Below are 21,073 nucleotides of genomic sequence, written 5' to 3' on the forward strand. Positions count from 1 at the left end.
GACAAAAAACAAAAAAACAGAAGGCAGTGATTACCAAGTCCATCTGATCTGTATTGAAACTGAAAACAGCAAAAAATTATATTTGAACATGGCTTGACACTGTAATGCTGAAATAAGGATGCATTCCCTAGAACAGGAGTGGGGATCTCCAGTCCTGGAGGGCCAAATTCCTGCATAGTCTGGTGATTTTCCTGCTGAAGCACACCTGATTTAACTTACCAGCTAATTATCAGGTTCAGTAAGTGTGAAATCACCAAACCGTGCTGGACTCCAGCCCTCAGTTCAGCATTAAAGTGCCTTCACAGATGTGAAAGTTACTAACACACCCACATACAATGGATTGCTTTGATTTTTTAAGGCCTTACTCAAACATGCTACCTCTGCGTGGCGTGAGCAACACAACAGCATGAGCGCGCTGGCCTTTCACACATACAGCGCTTATGCTGCAGAGCAGTGAGAAAGTTATACAGACATTCCTGTTTCCAGATGGACAAATTATCACTCTGCTCAATAAAAATATAAGTTATAAAACGGGTACACAATATGTTTGTTCATCCTTGACAGCATTCTGACTTGTTATTAGGCAAGAGTTTCAAGCCTGGTAAATCTGTCTGCAGCACAGAAGAAGTGTTTCCTCATGAAATAAATGAGCCTTTTTTGGGTTATTCAATTTGATGCAATTTTCTATTTAATTTTCATTGATTTCATTGGCTTATTTCATGGCAGTGTGCAAGAAAAATCTGCGCCAGGTCTATTCTCTAAATACTGTGTAGCTTCAGTGTGGCGTCTGACCAGTTAACATGGGCCCTGAAATGAAAAGCAGGACTTTCCACGTTGCTCACACCATGCAGACGCAGTATGTGTGATCTGGGCCTAACAATCTGGATGGCTCTGTCCCTTCTTGAGAACATGATGTCCATTGTTCCTCTAGATTCCTTGAATCTTTTCATGATGTTATGCACCGTAAAGGGTGCACAACTGGATCACCAGTTTATGAAATTTGGACATTTCTAGACATTTCTAGTCTTAAATTCTGCCTTAGGTACAAGTTTGAGGCATCAATTTCAGAAAGAGCGCATATTTACAAAAATAAAGAGACTGATATGATCAAACATGCTATATCCTGTCTTTGTAGTTTTTGTTTAAGTACTGGTCCAGGTGGATTTACAAATCACTGCTTTCTGTTTCTATTTGCATTTCACATACTGTCCAAGCTTTTCTGGAATAGAAGTTTGCAATAGGTCAGTAACTAAATATGTACAATTTATAGGTCTAATTATTCTTAAAATTATATTAAATATGTACTCACCCATTTAACAAGTCTATGGACTGTAAGAGTTCGTTTTCAAGAGTGCAAGTCAGAAAGAGTGGAATTAAAAGCTGTCATGCATCTGTAAACACAACTTTCAGTATTTTGCAAAACAACAGTTGGTTAGAGACAACACACTGAGCATTACTGTAGTGTTTTGAAAACCTTTGAGGACGGAGTAAGAGCTCCTGGGATTTGCTGTGAAGTCAGAAAGAGGCTGGGTGACGTTAAACACTCATGCTATGCAATGTTTACAGCATACTCAGTGCACCGTGTACCATAAGTATAAGTCCTACTGATGAGGAAACCATATTAAACCCTCTTAAATCTGCATGAACAATGCTTCCCTGTCAGGGTATTTTCAGAGATGAGTCAGAGGTTAGTGTGAATGTGGCTTTAATTTCAGTACCATGCCAAAAAATGCTGAACAGCCATGCAGTGAGAATATGTGCATTTGTCACACATTAGTAGCCTGGAACCATTTATTTGGCTACTACTTGAGGGTATCCATCGCACCTGTTCAGCAGAGGGCGCCTGTTCTCCAGTCTGCTGAGAGAGCTCACTGTAGGCCTGGTGGAGAGATTTCAGCTGCTCTTTTGTTTCACGCTTTTCTTCTTCAGTCATCCTAACAGTAGAGAAAAACAATTTGATCATGATATCCTTGGCCTATGAGTCATATTTATTAAACAAAGTAACAAAAGAATAACATACTTGTCGCTGTGTTTAGCTAAAATCTGCTGAGTGCTTCTCATAGCTTCTGCAATTTGCTCCTTCTTTGTCAGAACTTCTTCCACTGGTACCTTCAGTGATGAAAGTAAACAGAAAATGTTATCAGCAAAAGTGCTGTGTTACTGTTATTGTTTGTTACTACAAATAGCCTTTTTTCACTTGCATTGCACATTACTATACGATACTGCACTATCATGATAACTCAAAAAAATTAATGTTTGCCAACAAGTTGCACTCAAGAAATACAGCTATATAGATCTGGATTGTCTGTATATTTTGACGTTTTTCAGTTTTTGACATAATTTGAAAATGTCTGTTTCTCTTTACATTGTAAATTTCATGATGAATAGACTAAACGAAATGACCCAAAATGACTTGGGAAAAATGTCTGGTTCCATTGACTTACAATAAAAGTAAAGTTTTCCTTCTCTTGTAAAGTTACCATTTTGGAGATACGAGGTTTTGTTCCAACAACTGCGATATAGAGGCCCATGTATTTTGCTAATTCACAAATTGGGTAAGAGGACATACATTAGGGTCTGAACAGTGTTACACTTATACAAAATACACTACTTCATGCTAATACCACTAAGCTATTAACTGCAAAATCTCATTTGAACTCATCATTTAAAGCCACTGAGCATTCTTTTCTCTTTTTTATAGCTGTTGGGTTAGAAGATATTTAGGTGTCACATGCATCATAACCAGGTCAACTGCTTCATTCAAGAACACAACAGCTTTCCGGCATTAGATTAACATCTGTGACATTCACCTGAGAAATAATGGCGAAAACTGACTGAGCTACTGTGAATATTTGGTATGAATGTGTAAAAAATCTGGTAAATGAATTGTTTCTCCTCTAGGTTATCAGGGAGCATGAAACAACAGTTTGATGAGAGACTGTTTGATGACATAAAAATAACTAATGCATGCATAGACTAGTGCTCAAAGGTTTGGAATCACTGTTCAGGATACAAACTGCCTACTAATGCATTTTCAGTAGCTGAAATTGTAATAACTTTGCCTGTGTAGGGCCTTCAGACTGAGTTCAGTCTGCCTCGCACCACAGAAACTTAGGAGAGCACAGTATTCTGGGTTACTGCATTGTAAAGATGACCTTTTTTGCAGTAAAATATATAACATGATCCTAAATTGCTCCTTTGTAACTTCACAGCTTTCAAATATGCTGTAAAAATTCGAATAAACACATTTCAGTGTCCAGAATGACAGCAGATTCTGAAATGACAGGGGAAGCCGAGCATAAGAATGAATTTATGAATTGGATATTACCTCTCAATTGCTGTTGTCAAAACATGTAAATAGATGATTATAGTATTTTTTTTTTTCTCATTTGATAACTTTGCATTCACAGAATTCTTGAAATATCAAGCAAAACCACTTAAAATACTTTTGGTGAACAGTTATTATTAACGATTAGCTATTATTATGAGTAGTAATAATATATATTTTTTTAAATTATTCTTATTATTAGTTCTTACTGGAGAAAAGTTATTATAGTGTATGAAATAACAAAATACGTTCATATGGCAAATTCAAAGTAAGTATAATGCTTCTCAAGATACACTGTAAAGTATTCCTGTGTGTTTGAAAGTGAAACTGTCCTTTTGGTATTATGTGCTTTTATCATAGTCGGTGTACTGAGCAATGGATGGAAATGAAAACAGAGCAGATTTTTCAGGATACAAACTGTAAGCTCCTGTTATTTATTTCGCTCTGCTACTCAAAGGCAGGAAGGTGGAAGGTTTTGTTTGCAGATGTTTGGGTGCCCTTGGTCAAATTACTTAATGTTTCATTAAAGTTTAAATAGGTTAATACAATCTACACAGAGAACACATACTGCACATTTAATGCATACTAATACATACTGTTAGGTTGCTGAATTTAACATATTGGAAAAAACATAAAATAAGAAATGAGTACAGTCTAAACCGTATTTAACTCCCCAGCATTCCAATATGTTAAATTAAGGAAACAGTAATTGTGCATTAAATGTGCAGAAGTGTCTCTGTCGAGAATGTGTTTACTTATTTTCACTTAGAAAGTAAACAAAAGATGTAAAATAAAATGTGAAAAAGGCTACTGCACATTTTATTTATTATTTATTTATGTATTATATTTTCCAGAATATAAAATTTTGCAAAAAATAGGAACTGTGCACTTTTTTCCCCCAGAAAAACAAAATGTCAGTCAAACTGTATTTTCAATAGCTGTCATTGTGTTAAGTTTGCATGTGAAGTACGTTCAGACTGGACTCTGTCTGCCTCGCACCACAGAAACTTGGGGAGAGCACAGGATTCTGGGTTGCTGCATTGTATAGATATTTTTTTTTCTTCTGCATTTTACACTGTGTCAAAATTTCAATTAAGTGAACAACAGAAATTCTCCAAATGACAAAAACTCCAAAAATATTGTTTTGTTATACTATATTGTTTACATATATTAAAAGTAAAGACTTTTTCCTCCTCCTCTTACCATTCTGGAGACATTGAAAGTGACAATATGTACATCTGTATTATTCATATGTGTGTGTGTGTGTGTGTGTGTGTGTGCGCTTGTGAAACTTTCAATAGACACATTTCTTATCCATCTGAAGAGGAATAGATAGTTTATAACACTCTCTACATGGAAAAGTTTAATACAGAATAGAGAAATATACCTGATAACAAAATCTGAGAGCAATGCATTAATATATACACAATACAATTCTTTATTCCAAACATTTTACATACATCATTTGAAGTATTGTTAACATTTTGAACTTTGCTCTTTGTGACTGCTTGTTTGAAGTCAGTCCCGAACATCTCTCAAGGACCTGCAAATTCTGAAAAATGGAATTAGTAGAATGAAAAATCATTGAGCAAAATAGAATTATTTACCTGTTGCTTATTACTGCTCTCTGTGCTGGCTTTATCATCAGCTAAAGCCTTTCCATCTTTGTTCTGGCTCGTTTTCATATCGGACATCCAGTTCAATAACTTGTTAACTTTACAGGCATGCTCTTTCTTCTCCTCCTCAACAGATTTCTGAATTTCACAAATAAAGAAAATATTGTGGGGTAAATTTCAAAAACAAACTGCCACTGTGTTTAGATTTCTGAGTATGTACACCTCCACACTATTTTGCTTAATATCTTGAGAATAACGGGACTGTGTTCAGAGTTTTAAGCAAGTAAGTTTGTGTTGAAGGCATTGGATAAACCAGAGAAAGTGCGAAACATGGACATTCATACACATGTACATACATGTTTATGGGAAAATACATTCCCAATAAGCAGAGGCATATATATGATTATATAAATATTTGACACTTAAAACATACATATATGTTGTATTTATAATGCAAATCCAGCTGAATGTAGTGCCAATTTCACCGGTTTATAAATCTGAATCAGTTCCCATATTGGTGCATCACTAATTCCTGTCAGATAATAAAGGAATAGCTCGACCAAATATGCTAATGTGACACAGAATGAATGGCCATGCATTTGCATGACGCCATTTGCTTGGTACTATTTAGTGGCTATTAACATTCAACAGCAATAGTGAATGACGTTTAATAGCATTCAATGGAATTTTGATTAAACTATTCCTTTAACTTTCTCAAATACGATAGCTGACATGTAAATACCACATCAGAAATGACGATAGGTCCAAATGTATTGGAAAGACGAAGTAGCCCCAGTGGTATGAGGCTTTGTAGCATCAAGCAAAAGGAGTCCAGTATGACTATCAAAGACACCTTTATCTAGAGCCTCTTTGTAGGATATTTTTCGCTTTGTCTTCGGACAGGTGATTGTTTTGGGAAGTAAGTGCTCATTTTTCAAATGTCCAGCTGTTGCTTTGTCAATAAGGCAGCTTCGGATTGCCTCCTCAGCTGAAACTCTGTTATGGCTTTCTGGGTCTATCAGACCTCCAGTTGCAAGCTGGTACTCAAGACACCGAAGTCCGACATCTTTAGGGAACAGGTTCTCATGCATTGCTTGAGCCACAGTCAACGTCTTTCCAGTCTGAGGGTGAATGACACCATAGTAAGCCTGCTCATACTGCTGCAGCTGCCGAGCAAAACTTTCATCTAAGAGTCCTCGGCGAAGTGCCTCTGCAATCTGGACTCTCTCCCCAGACGCCGGGTCGCAGATACCCCCGGTGCAGGCTTGAGCCTCCAGAAACTTCAATGCGGTCAATCTGTCCACAAGGTTTTGCTGAAGTCCTTTGAGAATAGAGAGCCTCTTCTTCAAGGCCACGACCCAGAGCCCTGCGATGGGGCTGTCCACAACTTTGATCGTAACCTTTCGAGAAATCAAAAGATCCGCAAGCTCCCAGATGGTCATCTGACCACTACGATAGCTGTGGAGTTCACTCGTTTGAAGGATCTTCAGGCTCAGGGCATTTTCAATGCAAAACTGCCGTCCACTCTTCTGGTCAGTCAAAATATGCAAAGTGTTCCCATCCAAGTCCACAACAGTTGTCTCCTGCCATTCACTCTCCTGTTGTGAGAGGAACAAGTAGGTTCTCATGTCAATGAGTCTGGCCTTATAGGCCTCGTACGTCGACATCTCCGCACCAGTGGCACTGTTGATGACTGAAACTCTGTGGGTGCTGGCTGGAGAGAAACTGGAAATATGGTGTTCCCCAAAGGGCAGAAGATAAACTCCACCGCTTATATCAAATACACACATTTTCAGGAGTTCACCATAGTACACTCTCTGTCCTGTTTCTGGATTATGGAAGCTCTTTGGGTTACTGACTGGATCAAAGAGAGTTTGAAGGGTGGCTTGATTTATGAGTCCTTGTTCAATGGCACAATCTAATGGAACCCGCATGCCAATTAATGGGTGAATCAATCCTCCAGTAGCAATCTGTGCTTCAAGTATCCCCTTCCCTCTGTGTCTTTCTACGATTCTTTCTTCCATTGCTTGGAACACAGAAAGTATTTTTCCACCATGAGGATACCCGCTGACTGCTTTGTCGGCCTCTGTTATCTTGTCCTTCAAATCTCTTCCAATGATTCCTTTCTCAAAAGCGTCTAAAGCAGTGTAGCATTCACCAGTGATTGGATCAATGAGGGCTCCTGTGGCAGCTTGAGCTTCCAAGAACTCAATGGCATAGGTCTTTGCCATAAATCCTGCCTCTGCAGCTTCAATGAAGGATATCTTTTTTTTGCTGGATTCCAGGTAAATCCCAGCAATTGAAGCAGGTTTGCCGCTGAACTGGGCTAGTGATGTTTGCACTTCCTCCAAGGTTATCAGGCCTGCTTGTAACTTCAGAGCAAGCTCCTGAGTTATTATTTTGGTTCTGATCAACTTTTTAATACTGATTCGTCCCCTGAGACCTTGAAGTTTTGTCGAGGGTAATTCACTTTGTTTATCCATCGGTGATGAATGTGTACCATCATTGGAAGATTCAGAGCTGATGACACTAAATGATACAGATTGGCTTTTCCCAGACTTGCCTTTGTCTGACAGTGAGCTTTTCCTAGTTGTGGATGTTTGGTCAGACACACTAGCACGGGTGGTAGAGGACACGGTTTGCTTTGACTGCTTTTCCTGTATTGATGACTTTTCTGTCATCCCCAGAGCTTCTTCCTGAGATCTATGAGTCACTGTTACCATTTTATCCAGTTTGACTTTTTTCAACTCCTCCAGAACTTTATCTTTCTCCAAAGTAGCAATCTGTAAACATGAGATGGACAGATACAATTAGGTACTGAATATTTCTGATAAACTACAAAAATGAAGGCAGTATGGGTTTAACTTATTTAGAATATTTTGAATATGGTTAACTAAACAGTCATGTGCAAAAGTTTGGGAGCCCCTGCATGTCAAATTACACGTTTTGTTCATTTGCCAAGTGAAAAAGAACACATCCTTTACAGAGAACACGTGCTCATATTTTATATTTTCTTTTTTATTCATATATGTTAAACTTAGCCAAAAAAAACCCCCACAAAACTGTGCACTAAAATTAGCCAAAAGTTGCTTTATGTAGAGCATGTGTACACTTATTTTCACTTAACAAAACGTGTTCAAACTTTTTGCATATAGTTATTTTTCAGTGCAATGAAAAGTAATATTAATGCCAATTTCCAATAAGACTACCCTTATGAAGAGATCATGACCTAATAAATAACCATAAATAAGCTGATTTTAAGCCACTCATGAACACCTTAAGTATTATTAATATGCATACATGAAACGTCTGATGATCTGACTACATCTGATGAATATGAATGTTGTTGACAGCTGTAATACTGATACTAATGTTGCGTTTTTATATATATGGTATAACTACATATGAATGATTTTTGAGGTATTTATGACCTAATTAATAACAATTAATCAAACTTTTAGAATGTAAGTCTTATAGTAATGCAATCTGAAAGGTCCAAGAACTTCAATGGCTGCCCTAAACAACTGATCTACAAAAAATATATCAGTTTTTGTAAATATTTGTGGACTTGTACCTCAGAAGTCTCTTTCATTTTCTTAAGCTCGTCCTCCAGATTTCGCTTTGCGTCTTCATATGAGGACACTATTTTCTGTGTCAGTATCAACTCAGTCTTCAGCTTTGCAAGCTCCCCATCTTTGGCACACTGATGATTGACTTGATTTACAACCTCCACCTCTTTCAGCTGCTTGTTTAAGGAACTGACAGTGACTTCAAGCTTCAAATTCTTCTCTTGTAAAGATTTTACTTCTTTAATGTATGAAGCAACCTGCTCTTTCAGTGTTTTCGCTTCAGTCTCAGTGAACTCTAATTTCCTTTCCGCCTCTGTCAGCATCTGTTTCAGCCTTATTGTTTCTTTCGAGCTCTCTTTACGGACACTGTCCAATTGGGATATACTGGATTTCACCTTGATTTTCTCTGTTTCCAGTTCTGCAATCTTAGATTTTGCTTTAAGCAGCTCAAGGTCCAGAACTCCTTTCTGTTTCTCTGATTGCTCCAACTGAGCACGCAGGCTGTCAAGCTGGTGCTGAGCATCTTGTTTGGATTTCATGGTGTTGAAATGCAAAGTTTTCAGCTTCTCAACTTCTTGTGAGAGCTGCTTGTTGTCTCGCACGATTGTTTCAGCACTATGCGAGCGCTCCTTTGATTTCCTGTCATAGTCTAGCTTCATGCGCGATTCCTGCAATGCCAGTTTTTGTTCCATTTCATTCTGCACCAGCTGTAACTGAGTCTCATAGCCCTTCTTCTGCAGCTCAAGCTTCCCTTTCAGGTCCTCGAGCATTCTCTTGCAGTTCTCCAACTGGTCTTCTAACATCTGCGATCTCAATTTAGCAGCTGCCGTTTCCTTCTGCTTCTGCAATACCTCTTCTTGGGTTTGCTCCAACTTCATTTTCAGCTGCGAAGTCTCAGCCGCCAAAGTCGTGACTTTTTCTTCTGCTGTGCCCTTTTGTTTAAGAAGGTTGGAGCACTCCTGCTGCAGGTTTGTTGTGTATTTATCAGAGCTCGAACTAATCTCCTTGATGGTGATCCTATTCTTCTGTAGTTCTGCCTCCACGTCTTTGAGTTTGGCCTGATTCATTTTCCATTCCTGAGTCACTTTTTGCAACTCGTCTTTCGTCTTCTTGAGAGTGGAATTCAGCTCGTCAAATTCAGACTTCAGAGTTTGTAACTTCTGGTCAGCAGCTTGCTTGTCCCTCTGAAGAGTAGAGATGTCCTGCTTGAGGTTGACTGTGGCCTTCTCAGAGCTTCCGCTCACTCTGCTAATGGTTTGTTTGCATCGTAAAAGCTCATTCTCCAGCTCTCTCAGCTTTGCTACGTTCTTCTTGCCCTCTGATGACTCCTTTTGTAGAGCCATGTTCAAGTTATTCATCTCCATTTTATGCTCCTGAACCTTCTGATTGGCTAGATTTTTCTCCATAGACATGGAAGTAAGCTCTGCTTTTAAATTTCTGATCTCTTTTTCGTAGTTGGCAACATTCACTGTGAGAGATTTAACCTTCTGCTGGAGCTCAGAGGTTTTTTTTGTCTCCTCGTTGTAGTCCCTCAATTTGATTTGAAGCTCGTGAGCTGTCTGGGTTTTCTTAATAAGTTCCTCTTCGACTATTTTCAGCTGAGATTTTGTGCTCTCCACTTGTGACTTGAATATACTGATTTGCTGATCTTTGCTGCCTACATCCATGTTGACTTTGTCAAGCTCAGCTCTCAGGTTCTTCACAGAGCGTTCACTGTCCATGTTGACTCTTCTCAGTTCTTCTACCTTCTTTGTAAACTGGGTAACCTGCAAATCACTCTTCTGGAGTTCTAACTCAAGGTTCTTGATCTTTAGCTGCATGTCCTTTTCACTTCTTGCCTTAATGCTCATGTCATCTTTAGCTTTCTGCAGCTGATCTTTCAAGTTTTCTAGCTCGTTTTTCAGAGATTTTATCTTTTGCTCGGAAAGTGATTTTTCTTGCTGGAAGGACTCAATACTTACCGTAAGATGCCTGATATCGCCTTCCAGCAGCTGATTCATCCTGGTTAGCTCAGTTACCTTAAATTTCATCTGTTCTGCTTCAGCCTGCTTGGAGGAAAGCTCTTCCTCCAGACATCTCAACCTCTGACAACTCTCCTGCTCACTGGTGCTCCGTTGGAGAAGCTTCCCTTGATTTATCTTAAGCTGTTCCTTTAAGCCATCAATTTCTGTTTTATGAAAAAGCACTCTCTGCTCTAGTGATGACTTGTCTCGCTGGAGGGATTTGACTTGTTCTTGAAATATATAGACAGATTTCCTAAGTTCAGAGGCATCCTGCCTCAGGTCTTCAGATTTCTGCCGGTTGCTGTTCCTGTCCGACTCCATTTCCACCTGAAGCTTCATCAACCTGTTATTTGCATCGTCCAGGAGCTCTTTGAAGCGCTGTGCTTTCTCTTCTGCCATATTCTTGTGCATAAGCACCGAGTTCAGCTCAGACTTCAAAGTCTTGATCTCTGTTTCTGCTCTCTTTTTGCCCATCATCAGCTCGTCCATCTTGTACTGCAGGGCTTCTGCTTCTGCTTCCGAATGGAGAAGCTGAACGCTGCTTGAGATGGTAGACTTCTGCATGCCATCCCTTGTCAACGTAACTCGTGACTCACCCTGGAGCACTCTAGCTTCAGACTGCTGAGTGAGATCCATTTCCATGGCCCTAACCTGGTTCAGGAGTTCTACCTCAGCATCTTCCTTGGCTTTCAACTCCCGTTCCAATGTACGCCTGTGCTCCTCCAGATCCTGTACGTTGCTGTTCTTGCGGCGCAAGTGCTCCTCCAGCTTCCTGCGGGCCAGCGTGCTCTCCTCTATGTTTTTCTTTAGCATGCGGAGGCTCTCCTCCATGGAACCCTGTTTGGCCTCTGACTGCTGAATCAACTGTCGACAATGGTTTAGCTCCTGCTCAGTGGCAGTTTTGCATTTAATAGCACCTTCCAGCTCAAGTCGGTATTGCTGTGCTTCATATTCTGCCTTTGATTTTTGCACATTCAACTCCTCGACTGACTTTTTCTGCATGTCCAGTTCTCCTCCCAGAATGTCCAGTTGCTGTTGCCTGTCGGATAAAGAGGCCTCCAGTTCCAGTACCTGCCGACGCAGCCTGGAGATCTCCTCTTCATTCGACGATTTCTGTAGCTCCATACTCTCCATCCAGCTCCTATATTCAGTCCTTTCCATTGATGACCTCCTCTGAAATTAAAGGTAAAATTATCCTCCAAACCCTGGTTAGGGAAAGACAGTTGAGGTCAAGCTCTTGTACACTTACCAAACCAAGCATGAAAGTGACCCTCCACCACCTAGAGAAAGGCTTTTGAGTTCTAATTTGAGACACCATCACCTTCAACAATACAAAATACTGCACATTTTGTATCTTGAGCTTAAGTTAGTATAAAGGGAAGATTAAGAAAACAGCACATTTTGTTTAACTTGTTATGCACACGTGAAGAAATAATGCACATAGTTTCACGTTTGAAGTATTGAAAAGTGGATTTTCAGAGTGAAGCACGGCTGGAAGTATACTATACCCGAATAACATGCACAGAAGAGCAAATAAGTGACTGACGGCAGCTGTTCAGGGATGGAAAGTGTCAGATAAACAGATGCGCACTGGAAGAGATCCAGCGAAAAGTGAAACACATTCAAATGTATACTTCAATATAAGCTGTAACTCAGCAAAGATATTCCATATGCAGGAAAATTAAACCATTATAACTGTAATAACAGTGAAAAATTCAAACATGGAAAAGGCTGTTGCACACGTCCTACCTCATCTTCTTCAGCCCTCTTCAGTGTTTCGCTTGCAAACTTCACATACTGAGTCATGAGAGTGACCAGTGCTGTGTAGCGAGTGCGCAGGTCCATAAACTGAGGAGAAAAATTAAAGGGTTAGCTTTTATTTCACCAGTTGCTACTATTTTCTTGTTATTTTTCATGTCCTTGTGTCGTCACCTCCTGTTGGATGGCATCTGATGAGCTCTGCATCCTTCTCCTCTTCACAGGGGATTTGTGCTGAGAGTCCACCATAGCCCTGTAGGTCATCAGCTGCAGTTCATAGTCCTGAAAGCAGAAGAGAACGTCATATTTTATCTTAACACCCTACATTCACAGTGTCTTAACAGATTTATTTTGAAAGGTAAGATGTGCTGACCTTTACTCCGGCTGAATACTGCTCCGAGTACTTCTGGCATTCGTCAATCTTACTCTGCTTACGTTCAATTTCTGCAACAAGTACCTGAAGCAACACACACTTTTTCATGAAATGAGTGAAAAGACATAACACAGAAAAGGTGGCACCGCTTTAAAATAAGACAGCCTTTATAAAGGGTTTATGAATGGTTTACCATTTTTTATTAGATCATAACACTTAAAATCATTAACAAGTAGTTTATAACACTTAAAATAAAAACAGTGAGCTGTTATACCTGAGGAGCACGAATATGTGATGAAGATAACAGGTTTAATGCTGACTGATGGAGAAGACAAAAGTAAGGTAATGCTGCTTTAAACTTGTACCTCCAAAATGGTAACTTTACAGGAGAAGGAAAACTCTTAACTAGTACTGGAAGTTGATGGAAAGATCTTTTTCCAAGTGCTCTGAACCCTGAATGTCAGTCCAATCATCATGAAATTTTAAAAGAATGCAAAGTGTTACTGAAATCTTCAAATTATGCAAACAAGAAAAATCAACAAAAATGGAAATACAAGATTTTTGTGCAACAGCAATGATAAGCAACAAGCAAGATCAGAGATTTAACAGTGTAGACAAATGTGGGCTCCTGAGTCGAGATAGTCAAGTCCCAAGTCAATGGTCCTAATCTTCAAGTCCTAAACAAGTATGCATTTTTCAGCAAATTTAAGGCCATAACACTGAATAAAGGTACAGCCTTTTAATGACAGTGTGTTAGTGGTGTATGGTTCTATATTCATTTTTCATTATTTTTGTTTGTTTTTTTTTTTTTTCAACAAAATCCATGGTACACAGATAACCACACTCTTAAAACGGATGGTCGATGGGTAGAAAATAGTTCAAGGGTTAGAAAATTGTTTAAAAATACTAAAAGAATTCTTTGCATGGTTAAAGTGCTCTTTGCATCATGAAAGCATTCTTAAGAATATGCTGTAGATGGTTCTGCATAGAACCTTTTTTGAAAAGAGTTCTATATAGCACCCAAAGTGTTCTTCTATCATTATGATGTCATGCCCTTCCAAGTCAAGTCAGAGTCCAAGTCATATGACTTGAGTCCACACCTCTAGTTATAAATGTTTATTAATAAACATGTGAAAGTGCATTTTATAACATAAGCTGTGCTTCGAATTACCACAAGCAGATGAAATTGATGACTAAAAGACTGCTATTGTCATTATATCTTCATCAGTATGAGAGTGATTTTGCATGAGATCTAAATATCAATTTTAACAAATAATCTTACATAGTGCAGCTTTATAAACTCATTTTAAACCATTCAAAAAAACTCTTAAGTTTGGTGGTACTGTAAAGTGGTACTTAAAAGGGTCTGAGACAGAGGAAATCTTACTTTCTGTTGGTTTAGTAACTCAGCCAAAGCTTTGCTGTCTTCAGGCTGGTTCTCCTGCGTCTTCAGCTGGTTGGCCTCCATCTCTTTGCTCCACTCGTCAAGGCTACTGTATGTGTCCTTGTAGTACCTCAGAGACTTGCTGATACCTTCCAGGTCCCTAAGTCTAAAAGAGAAAAAAAAATGCTGAAACTGCGTTTCTCAATAAACAAGGAAAACAATATGAGGGGTTCATCATTTTAAGATTCAAATATTTCCTTAAGACAAATTAGACAAATGTATTGCTGTAAATATATACTTGTTTTAACTATATCAAACCTGACCGACCTGTTTTCAATCTGAGAGTGGACATTACGCCATCTCTCTCCAAGCTGCTCTGCTTTCTCCTTGTGCCAGTCAAGGTCAAAGTCCCTCTCATTGTGCGTCTTGAACATACGGTCACTGATGACTCTGGCTTTCTGCAGCTCGTCCTCCAGGTCGTGGAATACCTCTCGCCTGTCGTCTATCTCAGATCTCCATTGCTGGGAATGAAATATGCATTACTGGTGTTGGAAACAAAATGGTGCGGGCGAAAGAAACATATTGTTGGAAATATTTAATACTACTATTACTAATAATAATAAGCTTCAATTACAGAGCACTCTTCATACAGGTATCAGCTCAACATGCGTTACAGACAGGTGATTAAGTTCAGTCATGAAGGAAAATAAAGGTGTTTGATTTTCTTCCATCCCTGCTACTGTTCAGTCACAACAATAAAAGATAAAATGAATAAAGTTAATAGTATTAATTAAAATACACAACAACAAATTCATTTTAAAAGCTGCATATAAATATGTGCATTTGTGAAAATGTGCTAATGTCTTGTACTGGGAATAAAATTTGAAACTAAAACAAATATAAAATAACAGGACTTTGTTTATGTTGTATTTTTTTTCAATATGTTAAAGATAAACAGTAATTGTGTATAAAAATGTGCAGACATGTGTTCTCTGTTCACTTCTTTTCACTTAGACCAACAAAACATGCAACATGGTTCAAAGTTCTGCATACAAATGTATAAATATTTAATTACACTAAACACTAAACATATTTTCAAAACTTTCTTTAAAGTGAACACTGAGCTTAACTGCCTAATAAAAGGTGGAACTGAGTTCCACAATTTAGATGCAGAACAGTAGAAAGACTCATGTTTTCTTTAGACAGACAGACACTGATAGATAGACAGACAGACAGACAGACAGACACTGACTGATAGATACTGACAGATAGATAGATATAGACAGATATATAGATACAGACAGATAGACAGACACTGATAAACAGATAGACAGACATAGATAGATAGATAGATAGATAGATAGATAGATAGATAGATAGATAGACAGTGACAGACAGACAGATAGACATATAGACAGACAGACAGACAGACAGATGTTATTGTTTACAGAGTTTAGTCACTCTGTTCATTCACTGGTTGCGAGATGCACCAAGGTTTTGTCACCTCTAATATAATATTATTATTATAATACAGGTGACAAATGAACAGAGTGACTAAACTCTGTAAACAATAACATGTTAACAGTTGTGCAATATGCATGGGTGTATAAACAATTTATTTTATAGAAGGTGTCTGTAGAAGGCCAGTAGATCTAAGATCACATAGACAGACATTCTGAGAGATGTGCAGGTGTTTTAAGGCCATGCAGAGCTTTAAAAACTAGTAAAAGAACTTAAAACGTCTCCTAAAAGATACAGAAAACCAATACAGCTTCTTAAAAACGGAGGTACCTGTCAGTACTTTACCTTGAGAGTGCTCATAACTGCATCGATAGACTTGATGTCAGCGTTGACTGCGTCTTCTTCACACAGCTTGGCCTCATAGAGTTTGACCAGAGCTTCGGCACTCTGGCTGTGTTTCACCACCAAGCTCACTGCCTTCAACCTGAGAGTCACATCCGCACATTTAAATCTATGTACAGGTTTATGTCAGTTGTCATGAAGTGCTTATGTAGGTGTCAAGGAGTGTTAACTTGGAACTGATTTAATTACAGACACTTTAAAATAATATCAGTCAATATTATCAGCTTTAGGAATTAAATGTAGCTCATTTAAATCAGTATCAGTGACATTTTCATATCAGTCAAGCCCTCAGTGTAGTAGACTGCTGCTTCTCCTTCAGGAAGCCAGTGAGCAGATGAAGCACTCACTTCTCCAGGTAGATGGAGCACATGGAGTAGACCTGAGCCATGCTCTGAGTGAGGACGCTGAGCTCGGAGGAGAGTGTGGGGACGGAAGGAGAGTTGGCAGCCTGTCTCAAGAACACCTCACACTTCTCCTTCAGCACCTCCAGGTCCTCCTTCAGCCGATCTAACTCTGCCTTCTTCCTCTGTGTGTGTGGAGGAGAGCAGGTAGGAGTCAGTGCTCAGTGGAAATTGCTGCACAACTGCAAAACGAAAGTCTGCATGGTGAAGGATAAACGCTGCCCACTGAGAGGCCATTACCTCCTGCTCATTGATGCGCTGCATGCTGGCCTGCAGGTCGTCTCGGTCCAGGGGGGTGCGGATATGCCGGATCAGCTGCTCCTCATGAGCCTCCACACGCATGCGGAAGTTACGAACCTCGGATATGAAGAGGTTGTACACCGATTCCTCGTGTTCCTCTGTTGATCACAAGAGGGCAGCACAGTCAAACACAACGCACATGTCCAAGTTGAGCGCACCATCAAAACACCAAAAACATCAAAAAACACAACAACTTGTGCAAAAAACCCAAGACTATGCTTTTAGTTACATTTACTAACCGTTTTTGAGCATACCTGCTTGTAAAATATAATAGACTGCCAATTTATACTTATGCCAATTTTAATATCTTCTTTTTAGCAACAATGTCAAGTAGAGATGTTTGGAGACATCACAAAAACAATGAATACAAAAGCAACTCCATTCTAAATATGGACGGCATGGAACGGGTACTGAACGGTACATTTTGACACTTTGACAAAGTTGATGCTACACAAACTCTTCAAAAATATAATGATATGGGATCTTTAATGAATTATCACCCATTCTTTGTTTGGATTACAAAATAATTTAAAAGCTGTTTATTGTCATTTTAGTTGGAAAAGCTGCAAAACTGAAGGAAGGCCTGACAAAAGTTTTACCTTGGAACCACTTTTTGATCTCAGGAAATAAAAAAGTTTTTATTTTTAATCTTTGGGCCAAAAACATTTCAATACTTGGTTTTAAAGGTTCTTTGGAAATTTAAACCAACACCAAATCATTGTTTCGGCAAAACACATGAAGCTGAGCATTGCAAAATGTATTAGCAAGAACCTGTTTTGTGTTGGCCCCGTCACATCACAGCAAGCAGGGCCTGGCTTCGATTCCCCAGAATCCTTTTAGTGTGGAGTTTGCATGTCTCCCTGTGTCTGTGTGGGTTTCCTCCCACAGTCCAAGGACATGCAGTCAGGCCAACTGGAGATACTAAATTGCCCCTAGGTGTGAATGTGTGTGCGCGTCCATCCTGTGATGGACTGGCGACCTGCCTTCTGCCCTACTCCAGCATAGTCCCCAAACTTTTGCCGGTCAGTGTACATAGCTGTGTCGATATGTTCACTTCACATATCAAAACACTGACCCTAGTGTGGACAGCACAGGTCAGGTCTGGATCAGGAATAATTCCAAAGGGTATTAACTTTCTAACTAAGCAGCTTAAGGGGGCATGTGTTTAGCCAGCAGCACTGGGTTAATGTGAGCAAAGAGAAAGAGTGGCCGGGTGATCTTGCCTCTCTCTGCAGACTTCAGCAGCTCCTCATAGTACTCTTTCGAGGCCAGCACCTCTCTCTCCAGCTGAGCACAGTCTGCCACGGTGAACACCTCCGATTCCTCACTGTCCTCCAGAAACTCTTCAAAATGGGACTGCAGGCTGCTCAGGACCTGCTGGTGCTCGCCTGGTAACATGGTCTTAATCTGGGAAGAAACAGTTCATACAGTCAGCCAACGCCCTGCCCTGCTAATTTCAGCTATGGCACCGGGCACAAAGAGAAGTTATTGGAGAAAATGTGTCCCAACAGGCCATGATTAAATTTCATAAATGACAGGAACGGTACTCTGTTGAGTGAATTGTGCTTTGCAGTGATTAAGTTAGATAAGAGCCGAGTGTTTGTGATCTACTCAGCCCTGAGGAACGTTCTGCTAATGCTTGTGATCTTCCCAGCCCTTCAGCCTCTTCATTTTCTCAGGCCAATTTTCATGTACAGTCATATGTACGACTGACGTAATGTTGGAAGTGAAAAAAAACTTCAAACATACTCTACAGAAACGTTCTCTTTAATTTTAGTGCAAAATCTGTTTAACATGAAATGTAATGTTTTCCCCCGAAGCTGCGAAGCTGTTTAGGTCTCAAATGCAGAATCAAAACTATACTGAGGAGGGTATGATGATAATAATAGATTCATCAAGTTTTGACTGAGCTTTGACTGAGCATATGACTGTAGGTACAAATATAAAACGTACGGAGGCAACGGTGCTTTTGCGGATGGTGCGGATGTCCATCATCAGGTAGTGCCAGGACACCACGCTCTTCATGTTGATGTGGGAGCGGTGCCACAGAGCCAGAACGTTCTGGTACAGCTGCTCAATCCTACAAAAGAGAAAACGCACGCTATGAGGATCGGGCACCCATTCACACACTCAAAAAGACAAAGTCCTTCAGGAGCTTCCCATAAGTCATTTATACACTGCAATATTGTATTACCTTCAAAAGCAGTGTAAATGGATACTGTGGTTAGAAGGGAGTGGTTCGGGTGAACTGAATAACTATTGATTTTTTGGGAAGATGAAAAGAGCGAGAAAGAATGCCAAATGTGTTGTGCCCACCTGCTGGCCATGTCGACCGCCTCCTTGTTGGGCGCGGGTACACTGAAGCAGACAGAAGGCACCATGGCCTCGTTCCCTGAGGGACTGATCACCTTCCACTTAGCTCTGTGAGAGTTACTGGCCAGCACACACTCATCCTCTTTGTAGATGGTGATCTATGAAGACAAAGAGGAAGAGAGAAGTCAATTTAATTCTCCTGCTGCATAATTATTATCAATTAATTTACAGCTACTCAAAAGTGTGATTACACAATTTTCAACAACAAAAGTTAAAATTAATTAAATATAAACAGCATGAATTTATTGGTATTTGCATGACAATGCATATTTTTAAATTCCCCTCCTACCTGACCCATTTATATACATTTTTGGCATTACAGTGTTTATAAAGTCTTTATCAGGGGTATTTAATTCAAATTCAATAAGGTCCAGTTAGAGAAAATTTCCTCAAGCAAAGGTTCAGAACATCGTGTTTCAGTGCCACATACTGTTTACTGAAGTAGTAGTTATATAAACATCTTATACGGTCAGCAACTGAATGTCAAATCAAATAAAGTACAATTCAGTCATATTTCAACATTTATTGTCAGTTTTCTATTTTTAGATCACATCATGTGAAATAACTTCCCTCTGACTCACTTTCTTATCTGACCGCCGTTTCTCGTCTCGTGTAGTGTCACGTGTGATATTTACAGTGCATGCGTTTGGTCTCTGACTCTCCCGGCCGCTAAATCTACTGTAATGACTAGAAATGATATGGCGATAAAAACAGGACCACCCCATCAAAATGAAATATATATATATATAGGGTGTATCCTGCCTTCCACCCAATGACCACTGGGATAGGCTCCAGAAAATGTGTGTGTGTGTGTAATATAATTTGTAACTGTCTTACTGTGCAAATGTCTTAGCACCTAAGCGCATAGTTAAAGCCTAGTTGATTTTCTTGGCATCAAGTGTTTTTGCCAGTAAAAACAACACATCATTAAAATGAAAACAAATGCAAATTTATTAGCTTTAAATTAAATGCAAATTAAAAATAAAAACAGCAGAAAGCCACAAGGATCTCTTATTTTCAAAAATGTAATTGATATCTTGTGAGCTATTTTAAGAACAGTTTGGTTCCAGATTTCTCCTGGATCCCTCCAGCTCCATCACACCTGATTTAACATAATGAAGTATAATGAGGTTGACTGATTATTGGTTTTGAAATGGTTAAATAATCACACTGAACAAATTACAACTTATGGTGTTTATTCTAATATTAGCGCTTTTCTGAGCAAGTGAACTTACTGTCCAGATAAACAGCATTTTAAAACTAATTTTCAAAGGTGCCTACAACTTTTCTGTTCAAATTGTGACAGGCTTACCTCTATTTGCCGGTAGTCACAGATGGCTTTGACCGGGATGGAGGTTCGGATGGGGTACTCTGGGTTGCGGGGCTTGAGCTGAACAATGGACTTTGCTCGTCCCACCAATCCAGCAACAGTGCTGCGGTACTGGAGAAGCTGCTCTTTTTCATCCTACAGTGACCAAACATGACCAGTTAGACCAATTATCGGGAAAGCCACTTATGATGTATCATGCACTGTATGTTTTTGCAAGGTTCCTAACCATAGACTCCTGAATGAGGTCCTCCAGCCTGTGTAATCCACTAGTGCGGTCACAGCTGTACTTTCTGCTAATGGAATCTTGAAGGCTTTTAAGGTAGTCCATGGACTCTTTGGCGTCATTGAAAAACTGTTAGGAAGGGAAAAAGTCCAAATGTTGAAGTGAATTAGACAAAGCAGGACTTTTCTCAGTGAACCAGGAACAATGGGCTGTGTGACCTACCTCGAAATACACGGTGTTCTCTTTCAGGTGCTGCTCCACGCAGTAGCAGAGTTGCAGGATCCAGCTCCACTGGGTCTGCATGGCAGCTTTATAGGCCTGAGGATGGTGAGAATGAGAGGAAAGATCTAATCTTATTATCTGACAGCGCTGCACAACATGCTGTTTATTAATCTCTATGGCAAACATTGGTTTTTGCTATACTGCTGTCGCAACTTCTGACATTCTAGATCAGTTTCTGTTTTAAGTAATCAGGGTATTCAGACAACTCACAATGTCTTTGGTCAAAATAAAAGAAGGCCAATCTTTTTATATCCAAAATTTTGAATGTGT

General features: G+C 39.4%; 1 protein-coding gene across 6 annotated transcripts in view; it reads right to left on the reverse strand.

The window, feature by feature from the left end:
- Window positions 1-21,073, reverse strand: part of dst (dystonin) — a 273,589-nt gene that overhangs the window by 107,485 nt on the left and 145,031 nt on the right. For 4 of the 6 annotated variants that reach the window (XM_037538377.1, XM_037538378.1, XM_017694127.2 and 1 more), the window contains 18 exons: window positions 20,744-20,839; window positions 20,525-20,650; window positions 20,281-20,433; window positions 18,912-19,066; window positions 18,549-18,675; window positions 17,819-18,002; window positions 16,536-16,693; window positions 16,242-16,420; window positions 15,838-15,976; window positions 14,359-14,552; window positions 14,035-14,197; window positions 12,648-12,731; window positions 12,449-12,556; window positions 12,266-12,364; window positions 11,588-11,689; window positions 4,936-5,082; window positions 2,021-2,109; window positions 1,826-1,934 (listed from right to left, as the gene is read on the reverse strand). In XM_037538377.1, coding sequence (XP_037394274.1) covers window positions 1,826-1,934; window positions 2,021-2,109; window positions 4,936-5,082; window positions 11,588-11,689; window positions 12,266-12,364; window positions 12,449-12,556; window positions 12,648-12,731; window positions 14,035-14,197; window positions 14,359-14,552; window positions 15,838-15,976; window positions 16,242-16,420; window positions 16,536-16,693; window positions 17,819-18,002; window positions 18,549-18,675; window positions 18,912-19,066; window positions 20,281-20,433; window positions 20,525-20,650; window positions 20,744-20,839 — 2,412 coding nt within the window. The remainder of the gene's footprint in view (window positions 1-1,825; window positions 1,935-2,020; window positions 2,110-4,935; window positions 5,083-11,587; window positions 11,690-12,265; window positions 12,365-12,448; window positions 12,557-12,647; window positions 12,732-14,034; window positions 14,198-14,358; window positions 14,553-15,837; window positions 15,977-16,241; window positions 16,421-16,535; window positions 16,694-17,818; window positions 18,003-18,548; window positions 18,676-18,911; window positions 19,067-20,280; window positions 20,434-20,524; window positions 20,651-20,743; window positions 20,840-21,073) is intronic. The other 2 variants (XM_037538379.1, XM_017694130.1) reach the window with 1 other exon arrangement.

This window comes from Pygocentrus nattereri, chromosome 5 (assembly GCF_015220715.1).
Source record: "Pygocentrus nattereri isolate fPygNat1 chromosome 5, fPygNat1.pri, whole genome shotgun sequence".
NCBI classification, from domain to species: Eukaryota; Metazoa; Chordata; class Actinopteri; order Characiformes; family Serrasalmidae; genus Pygocentrus; species Pygocentrus nattereri.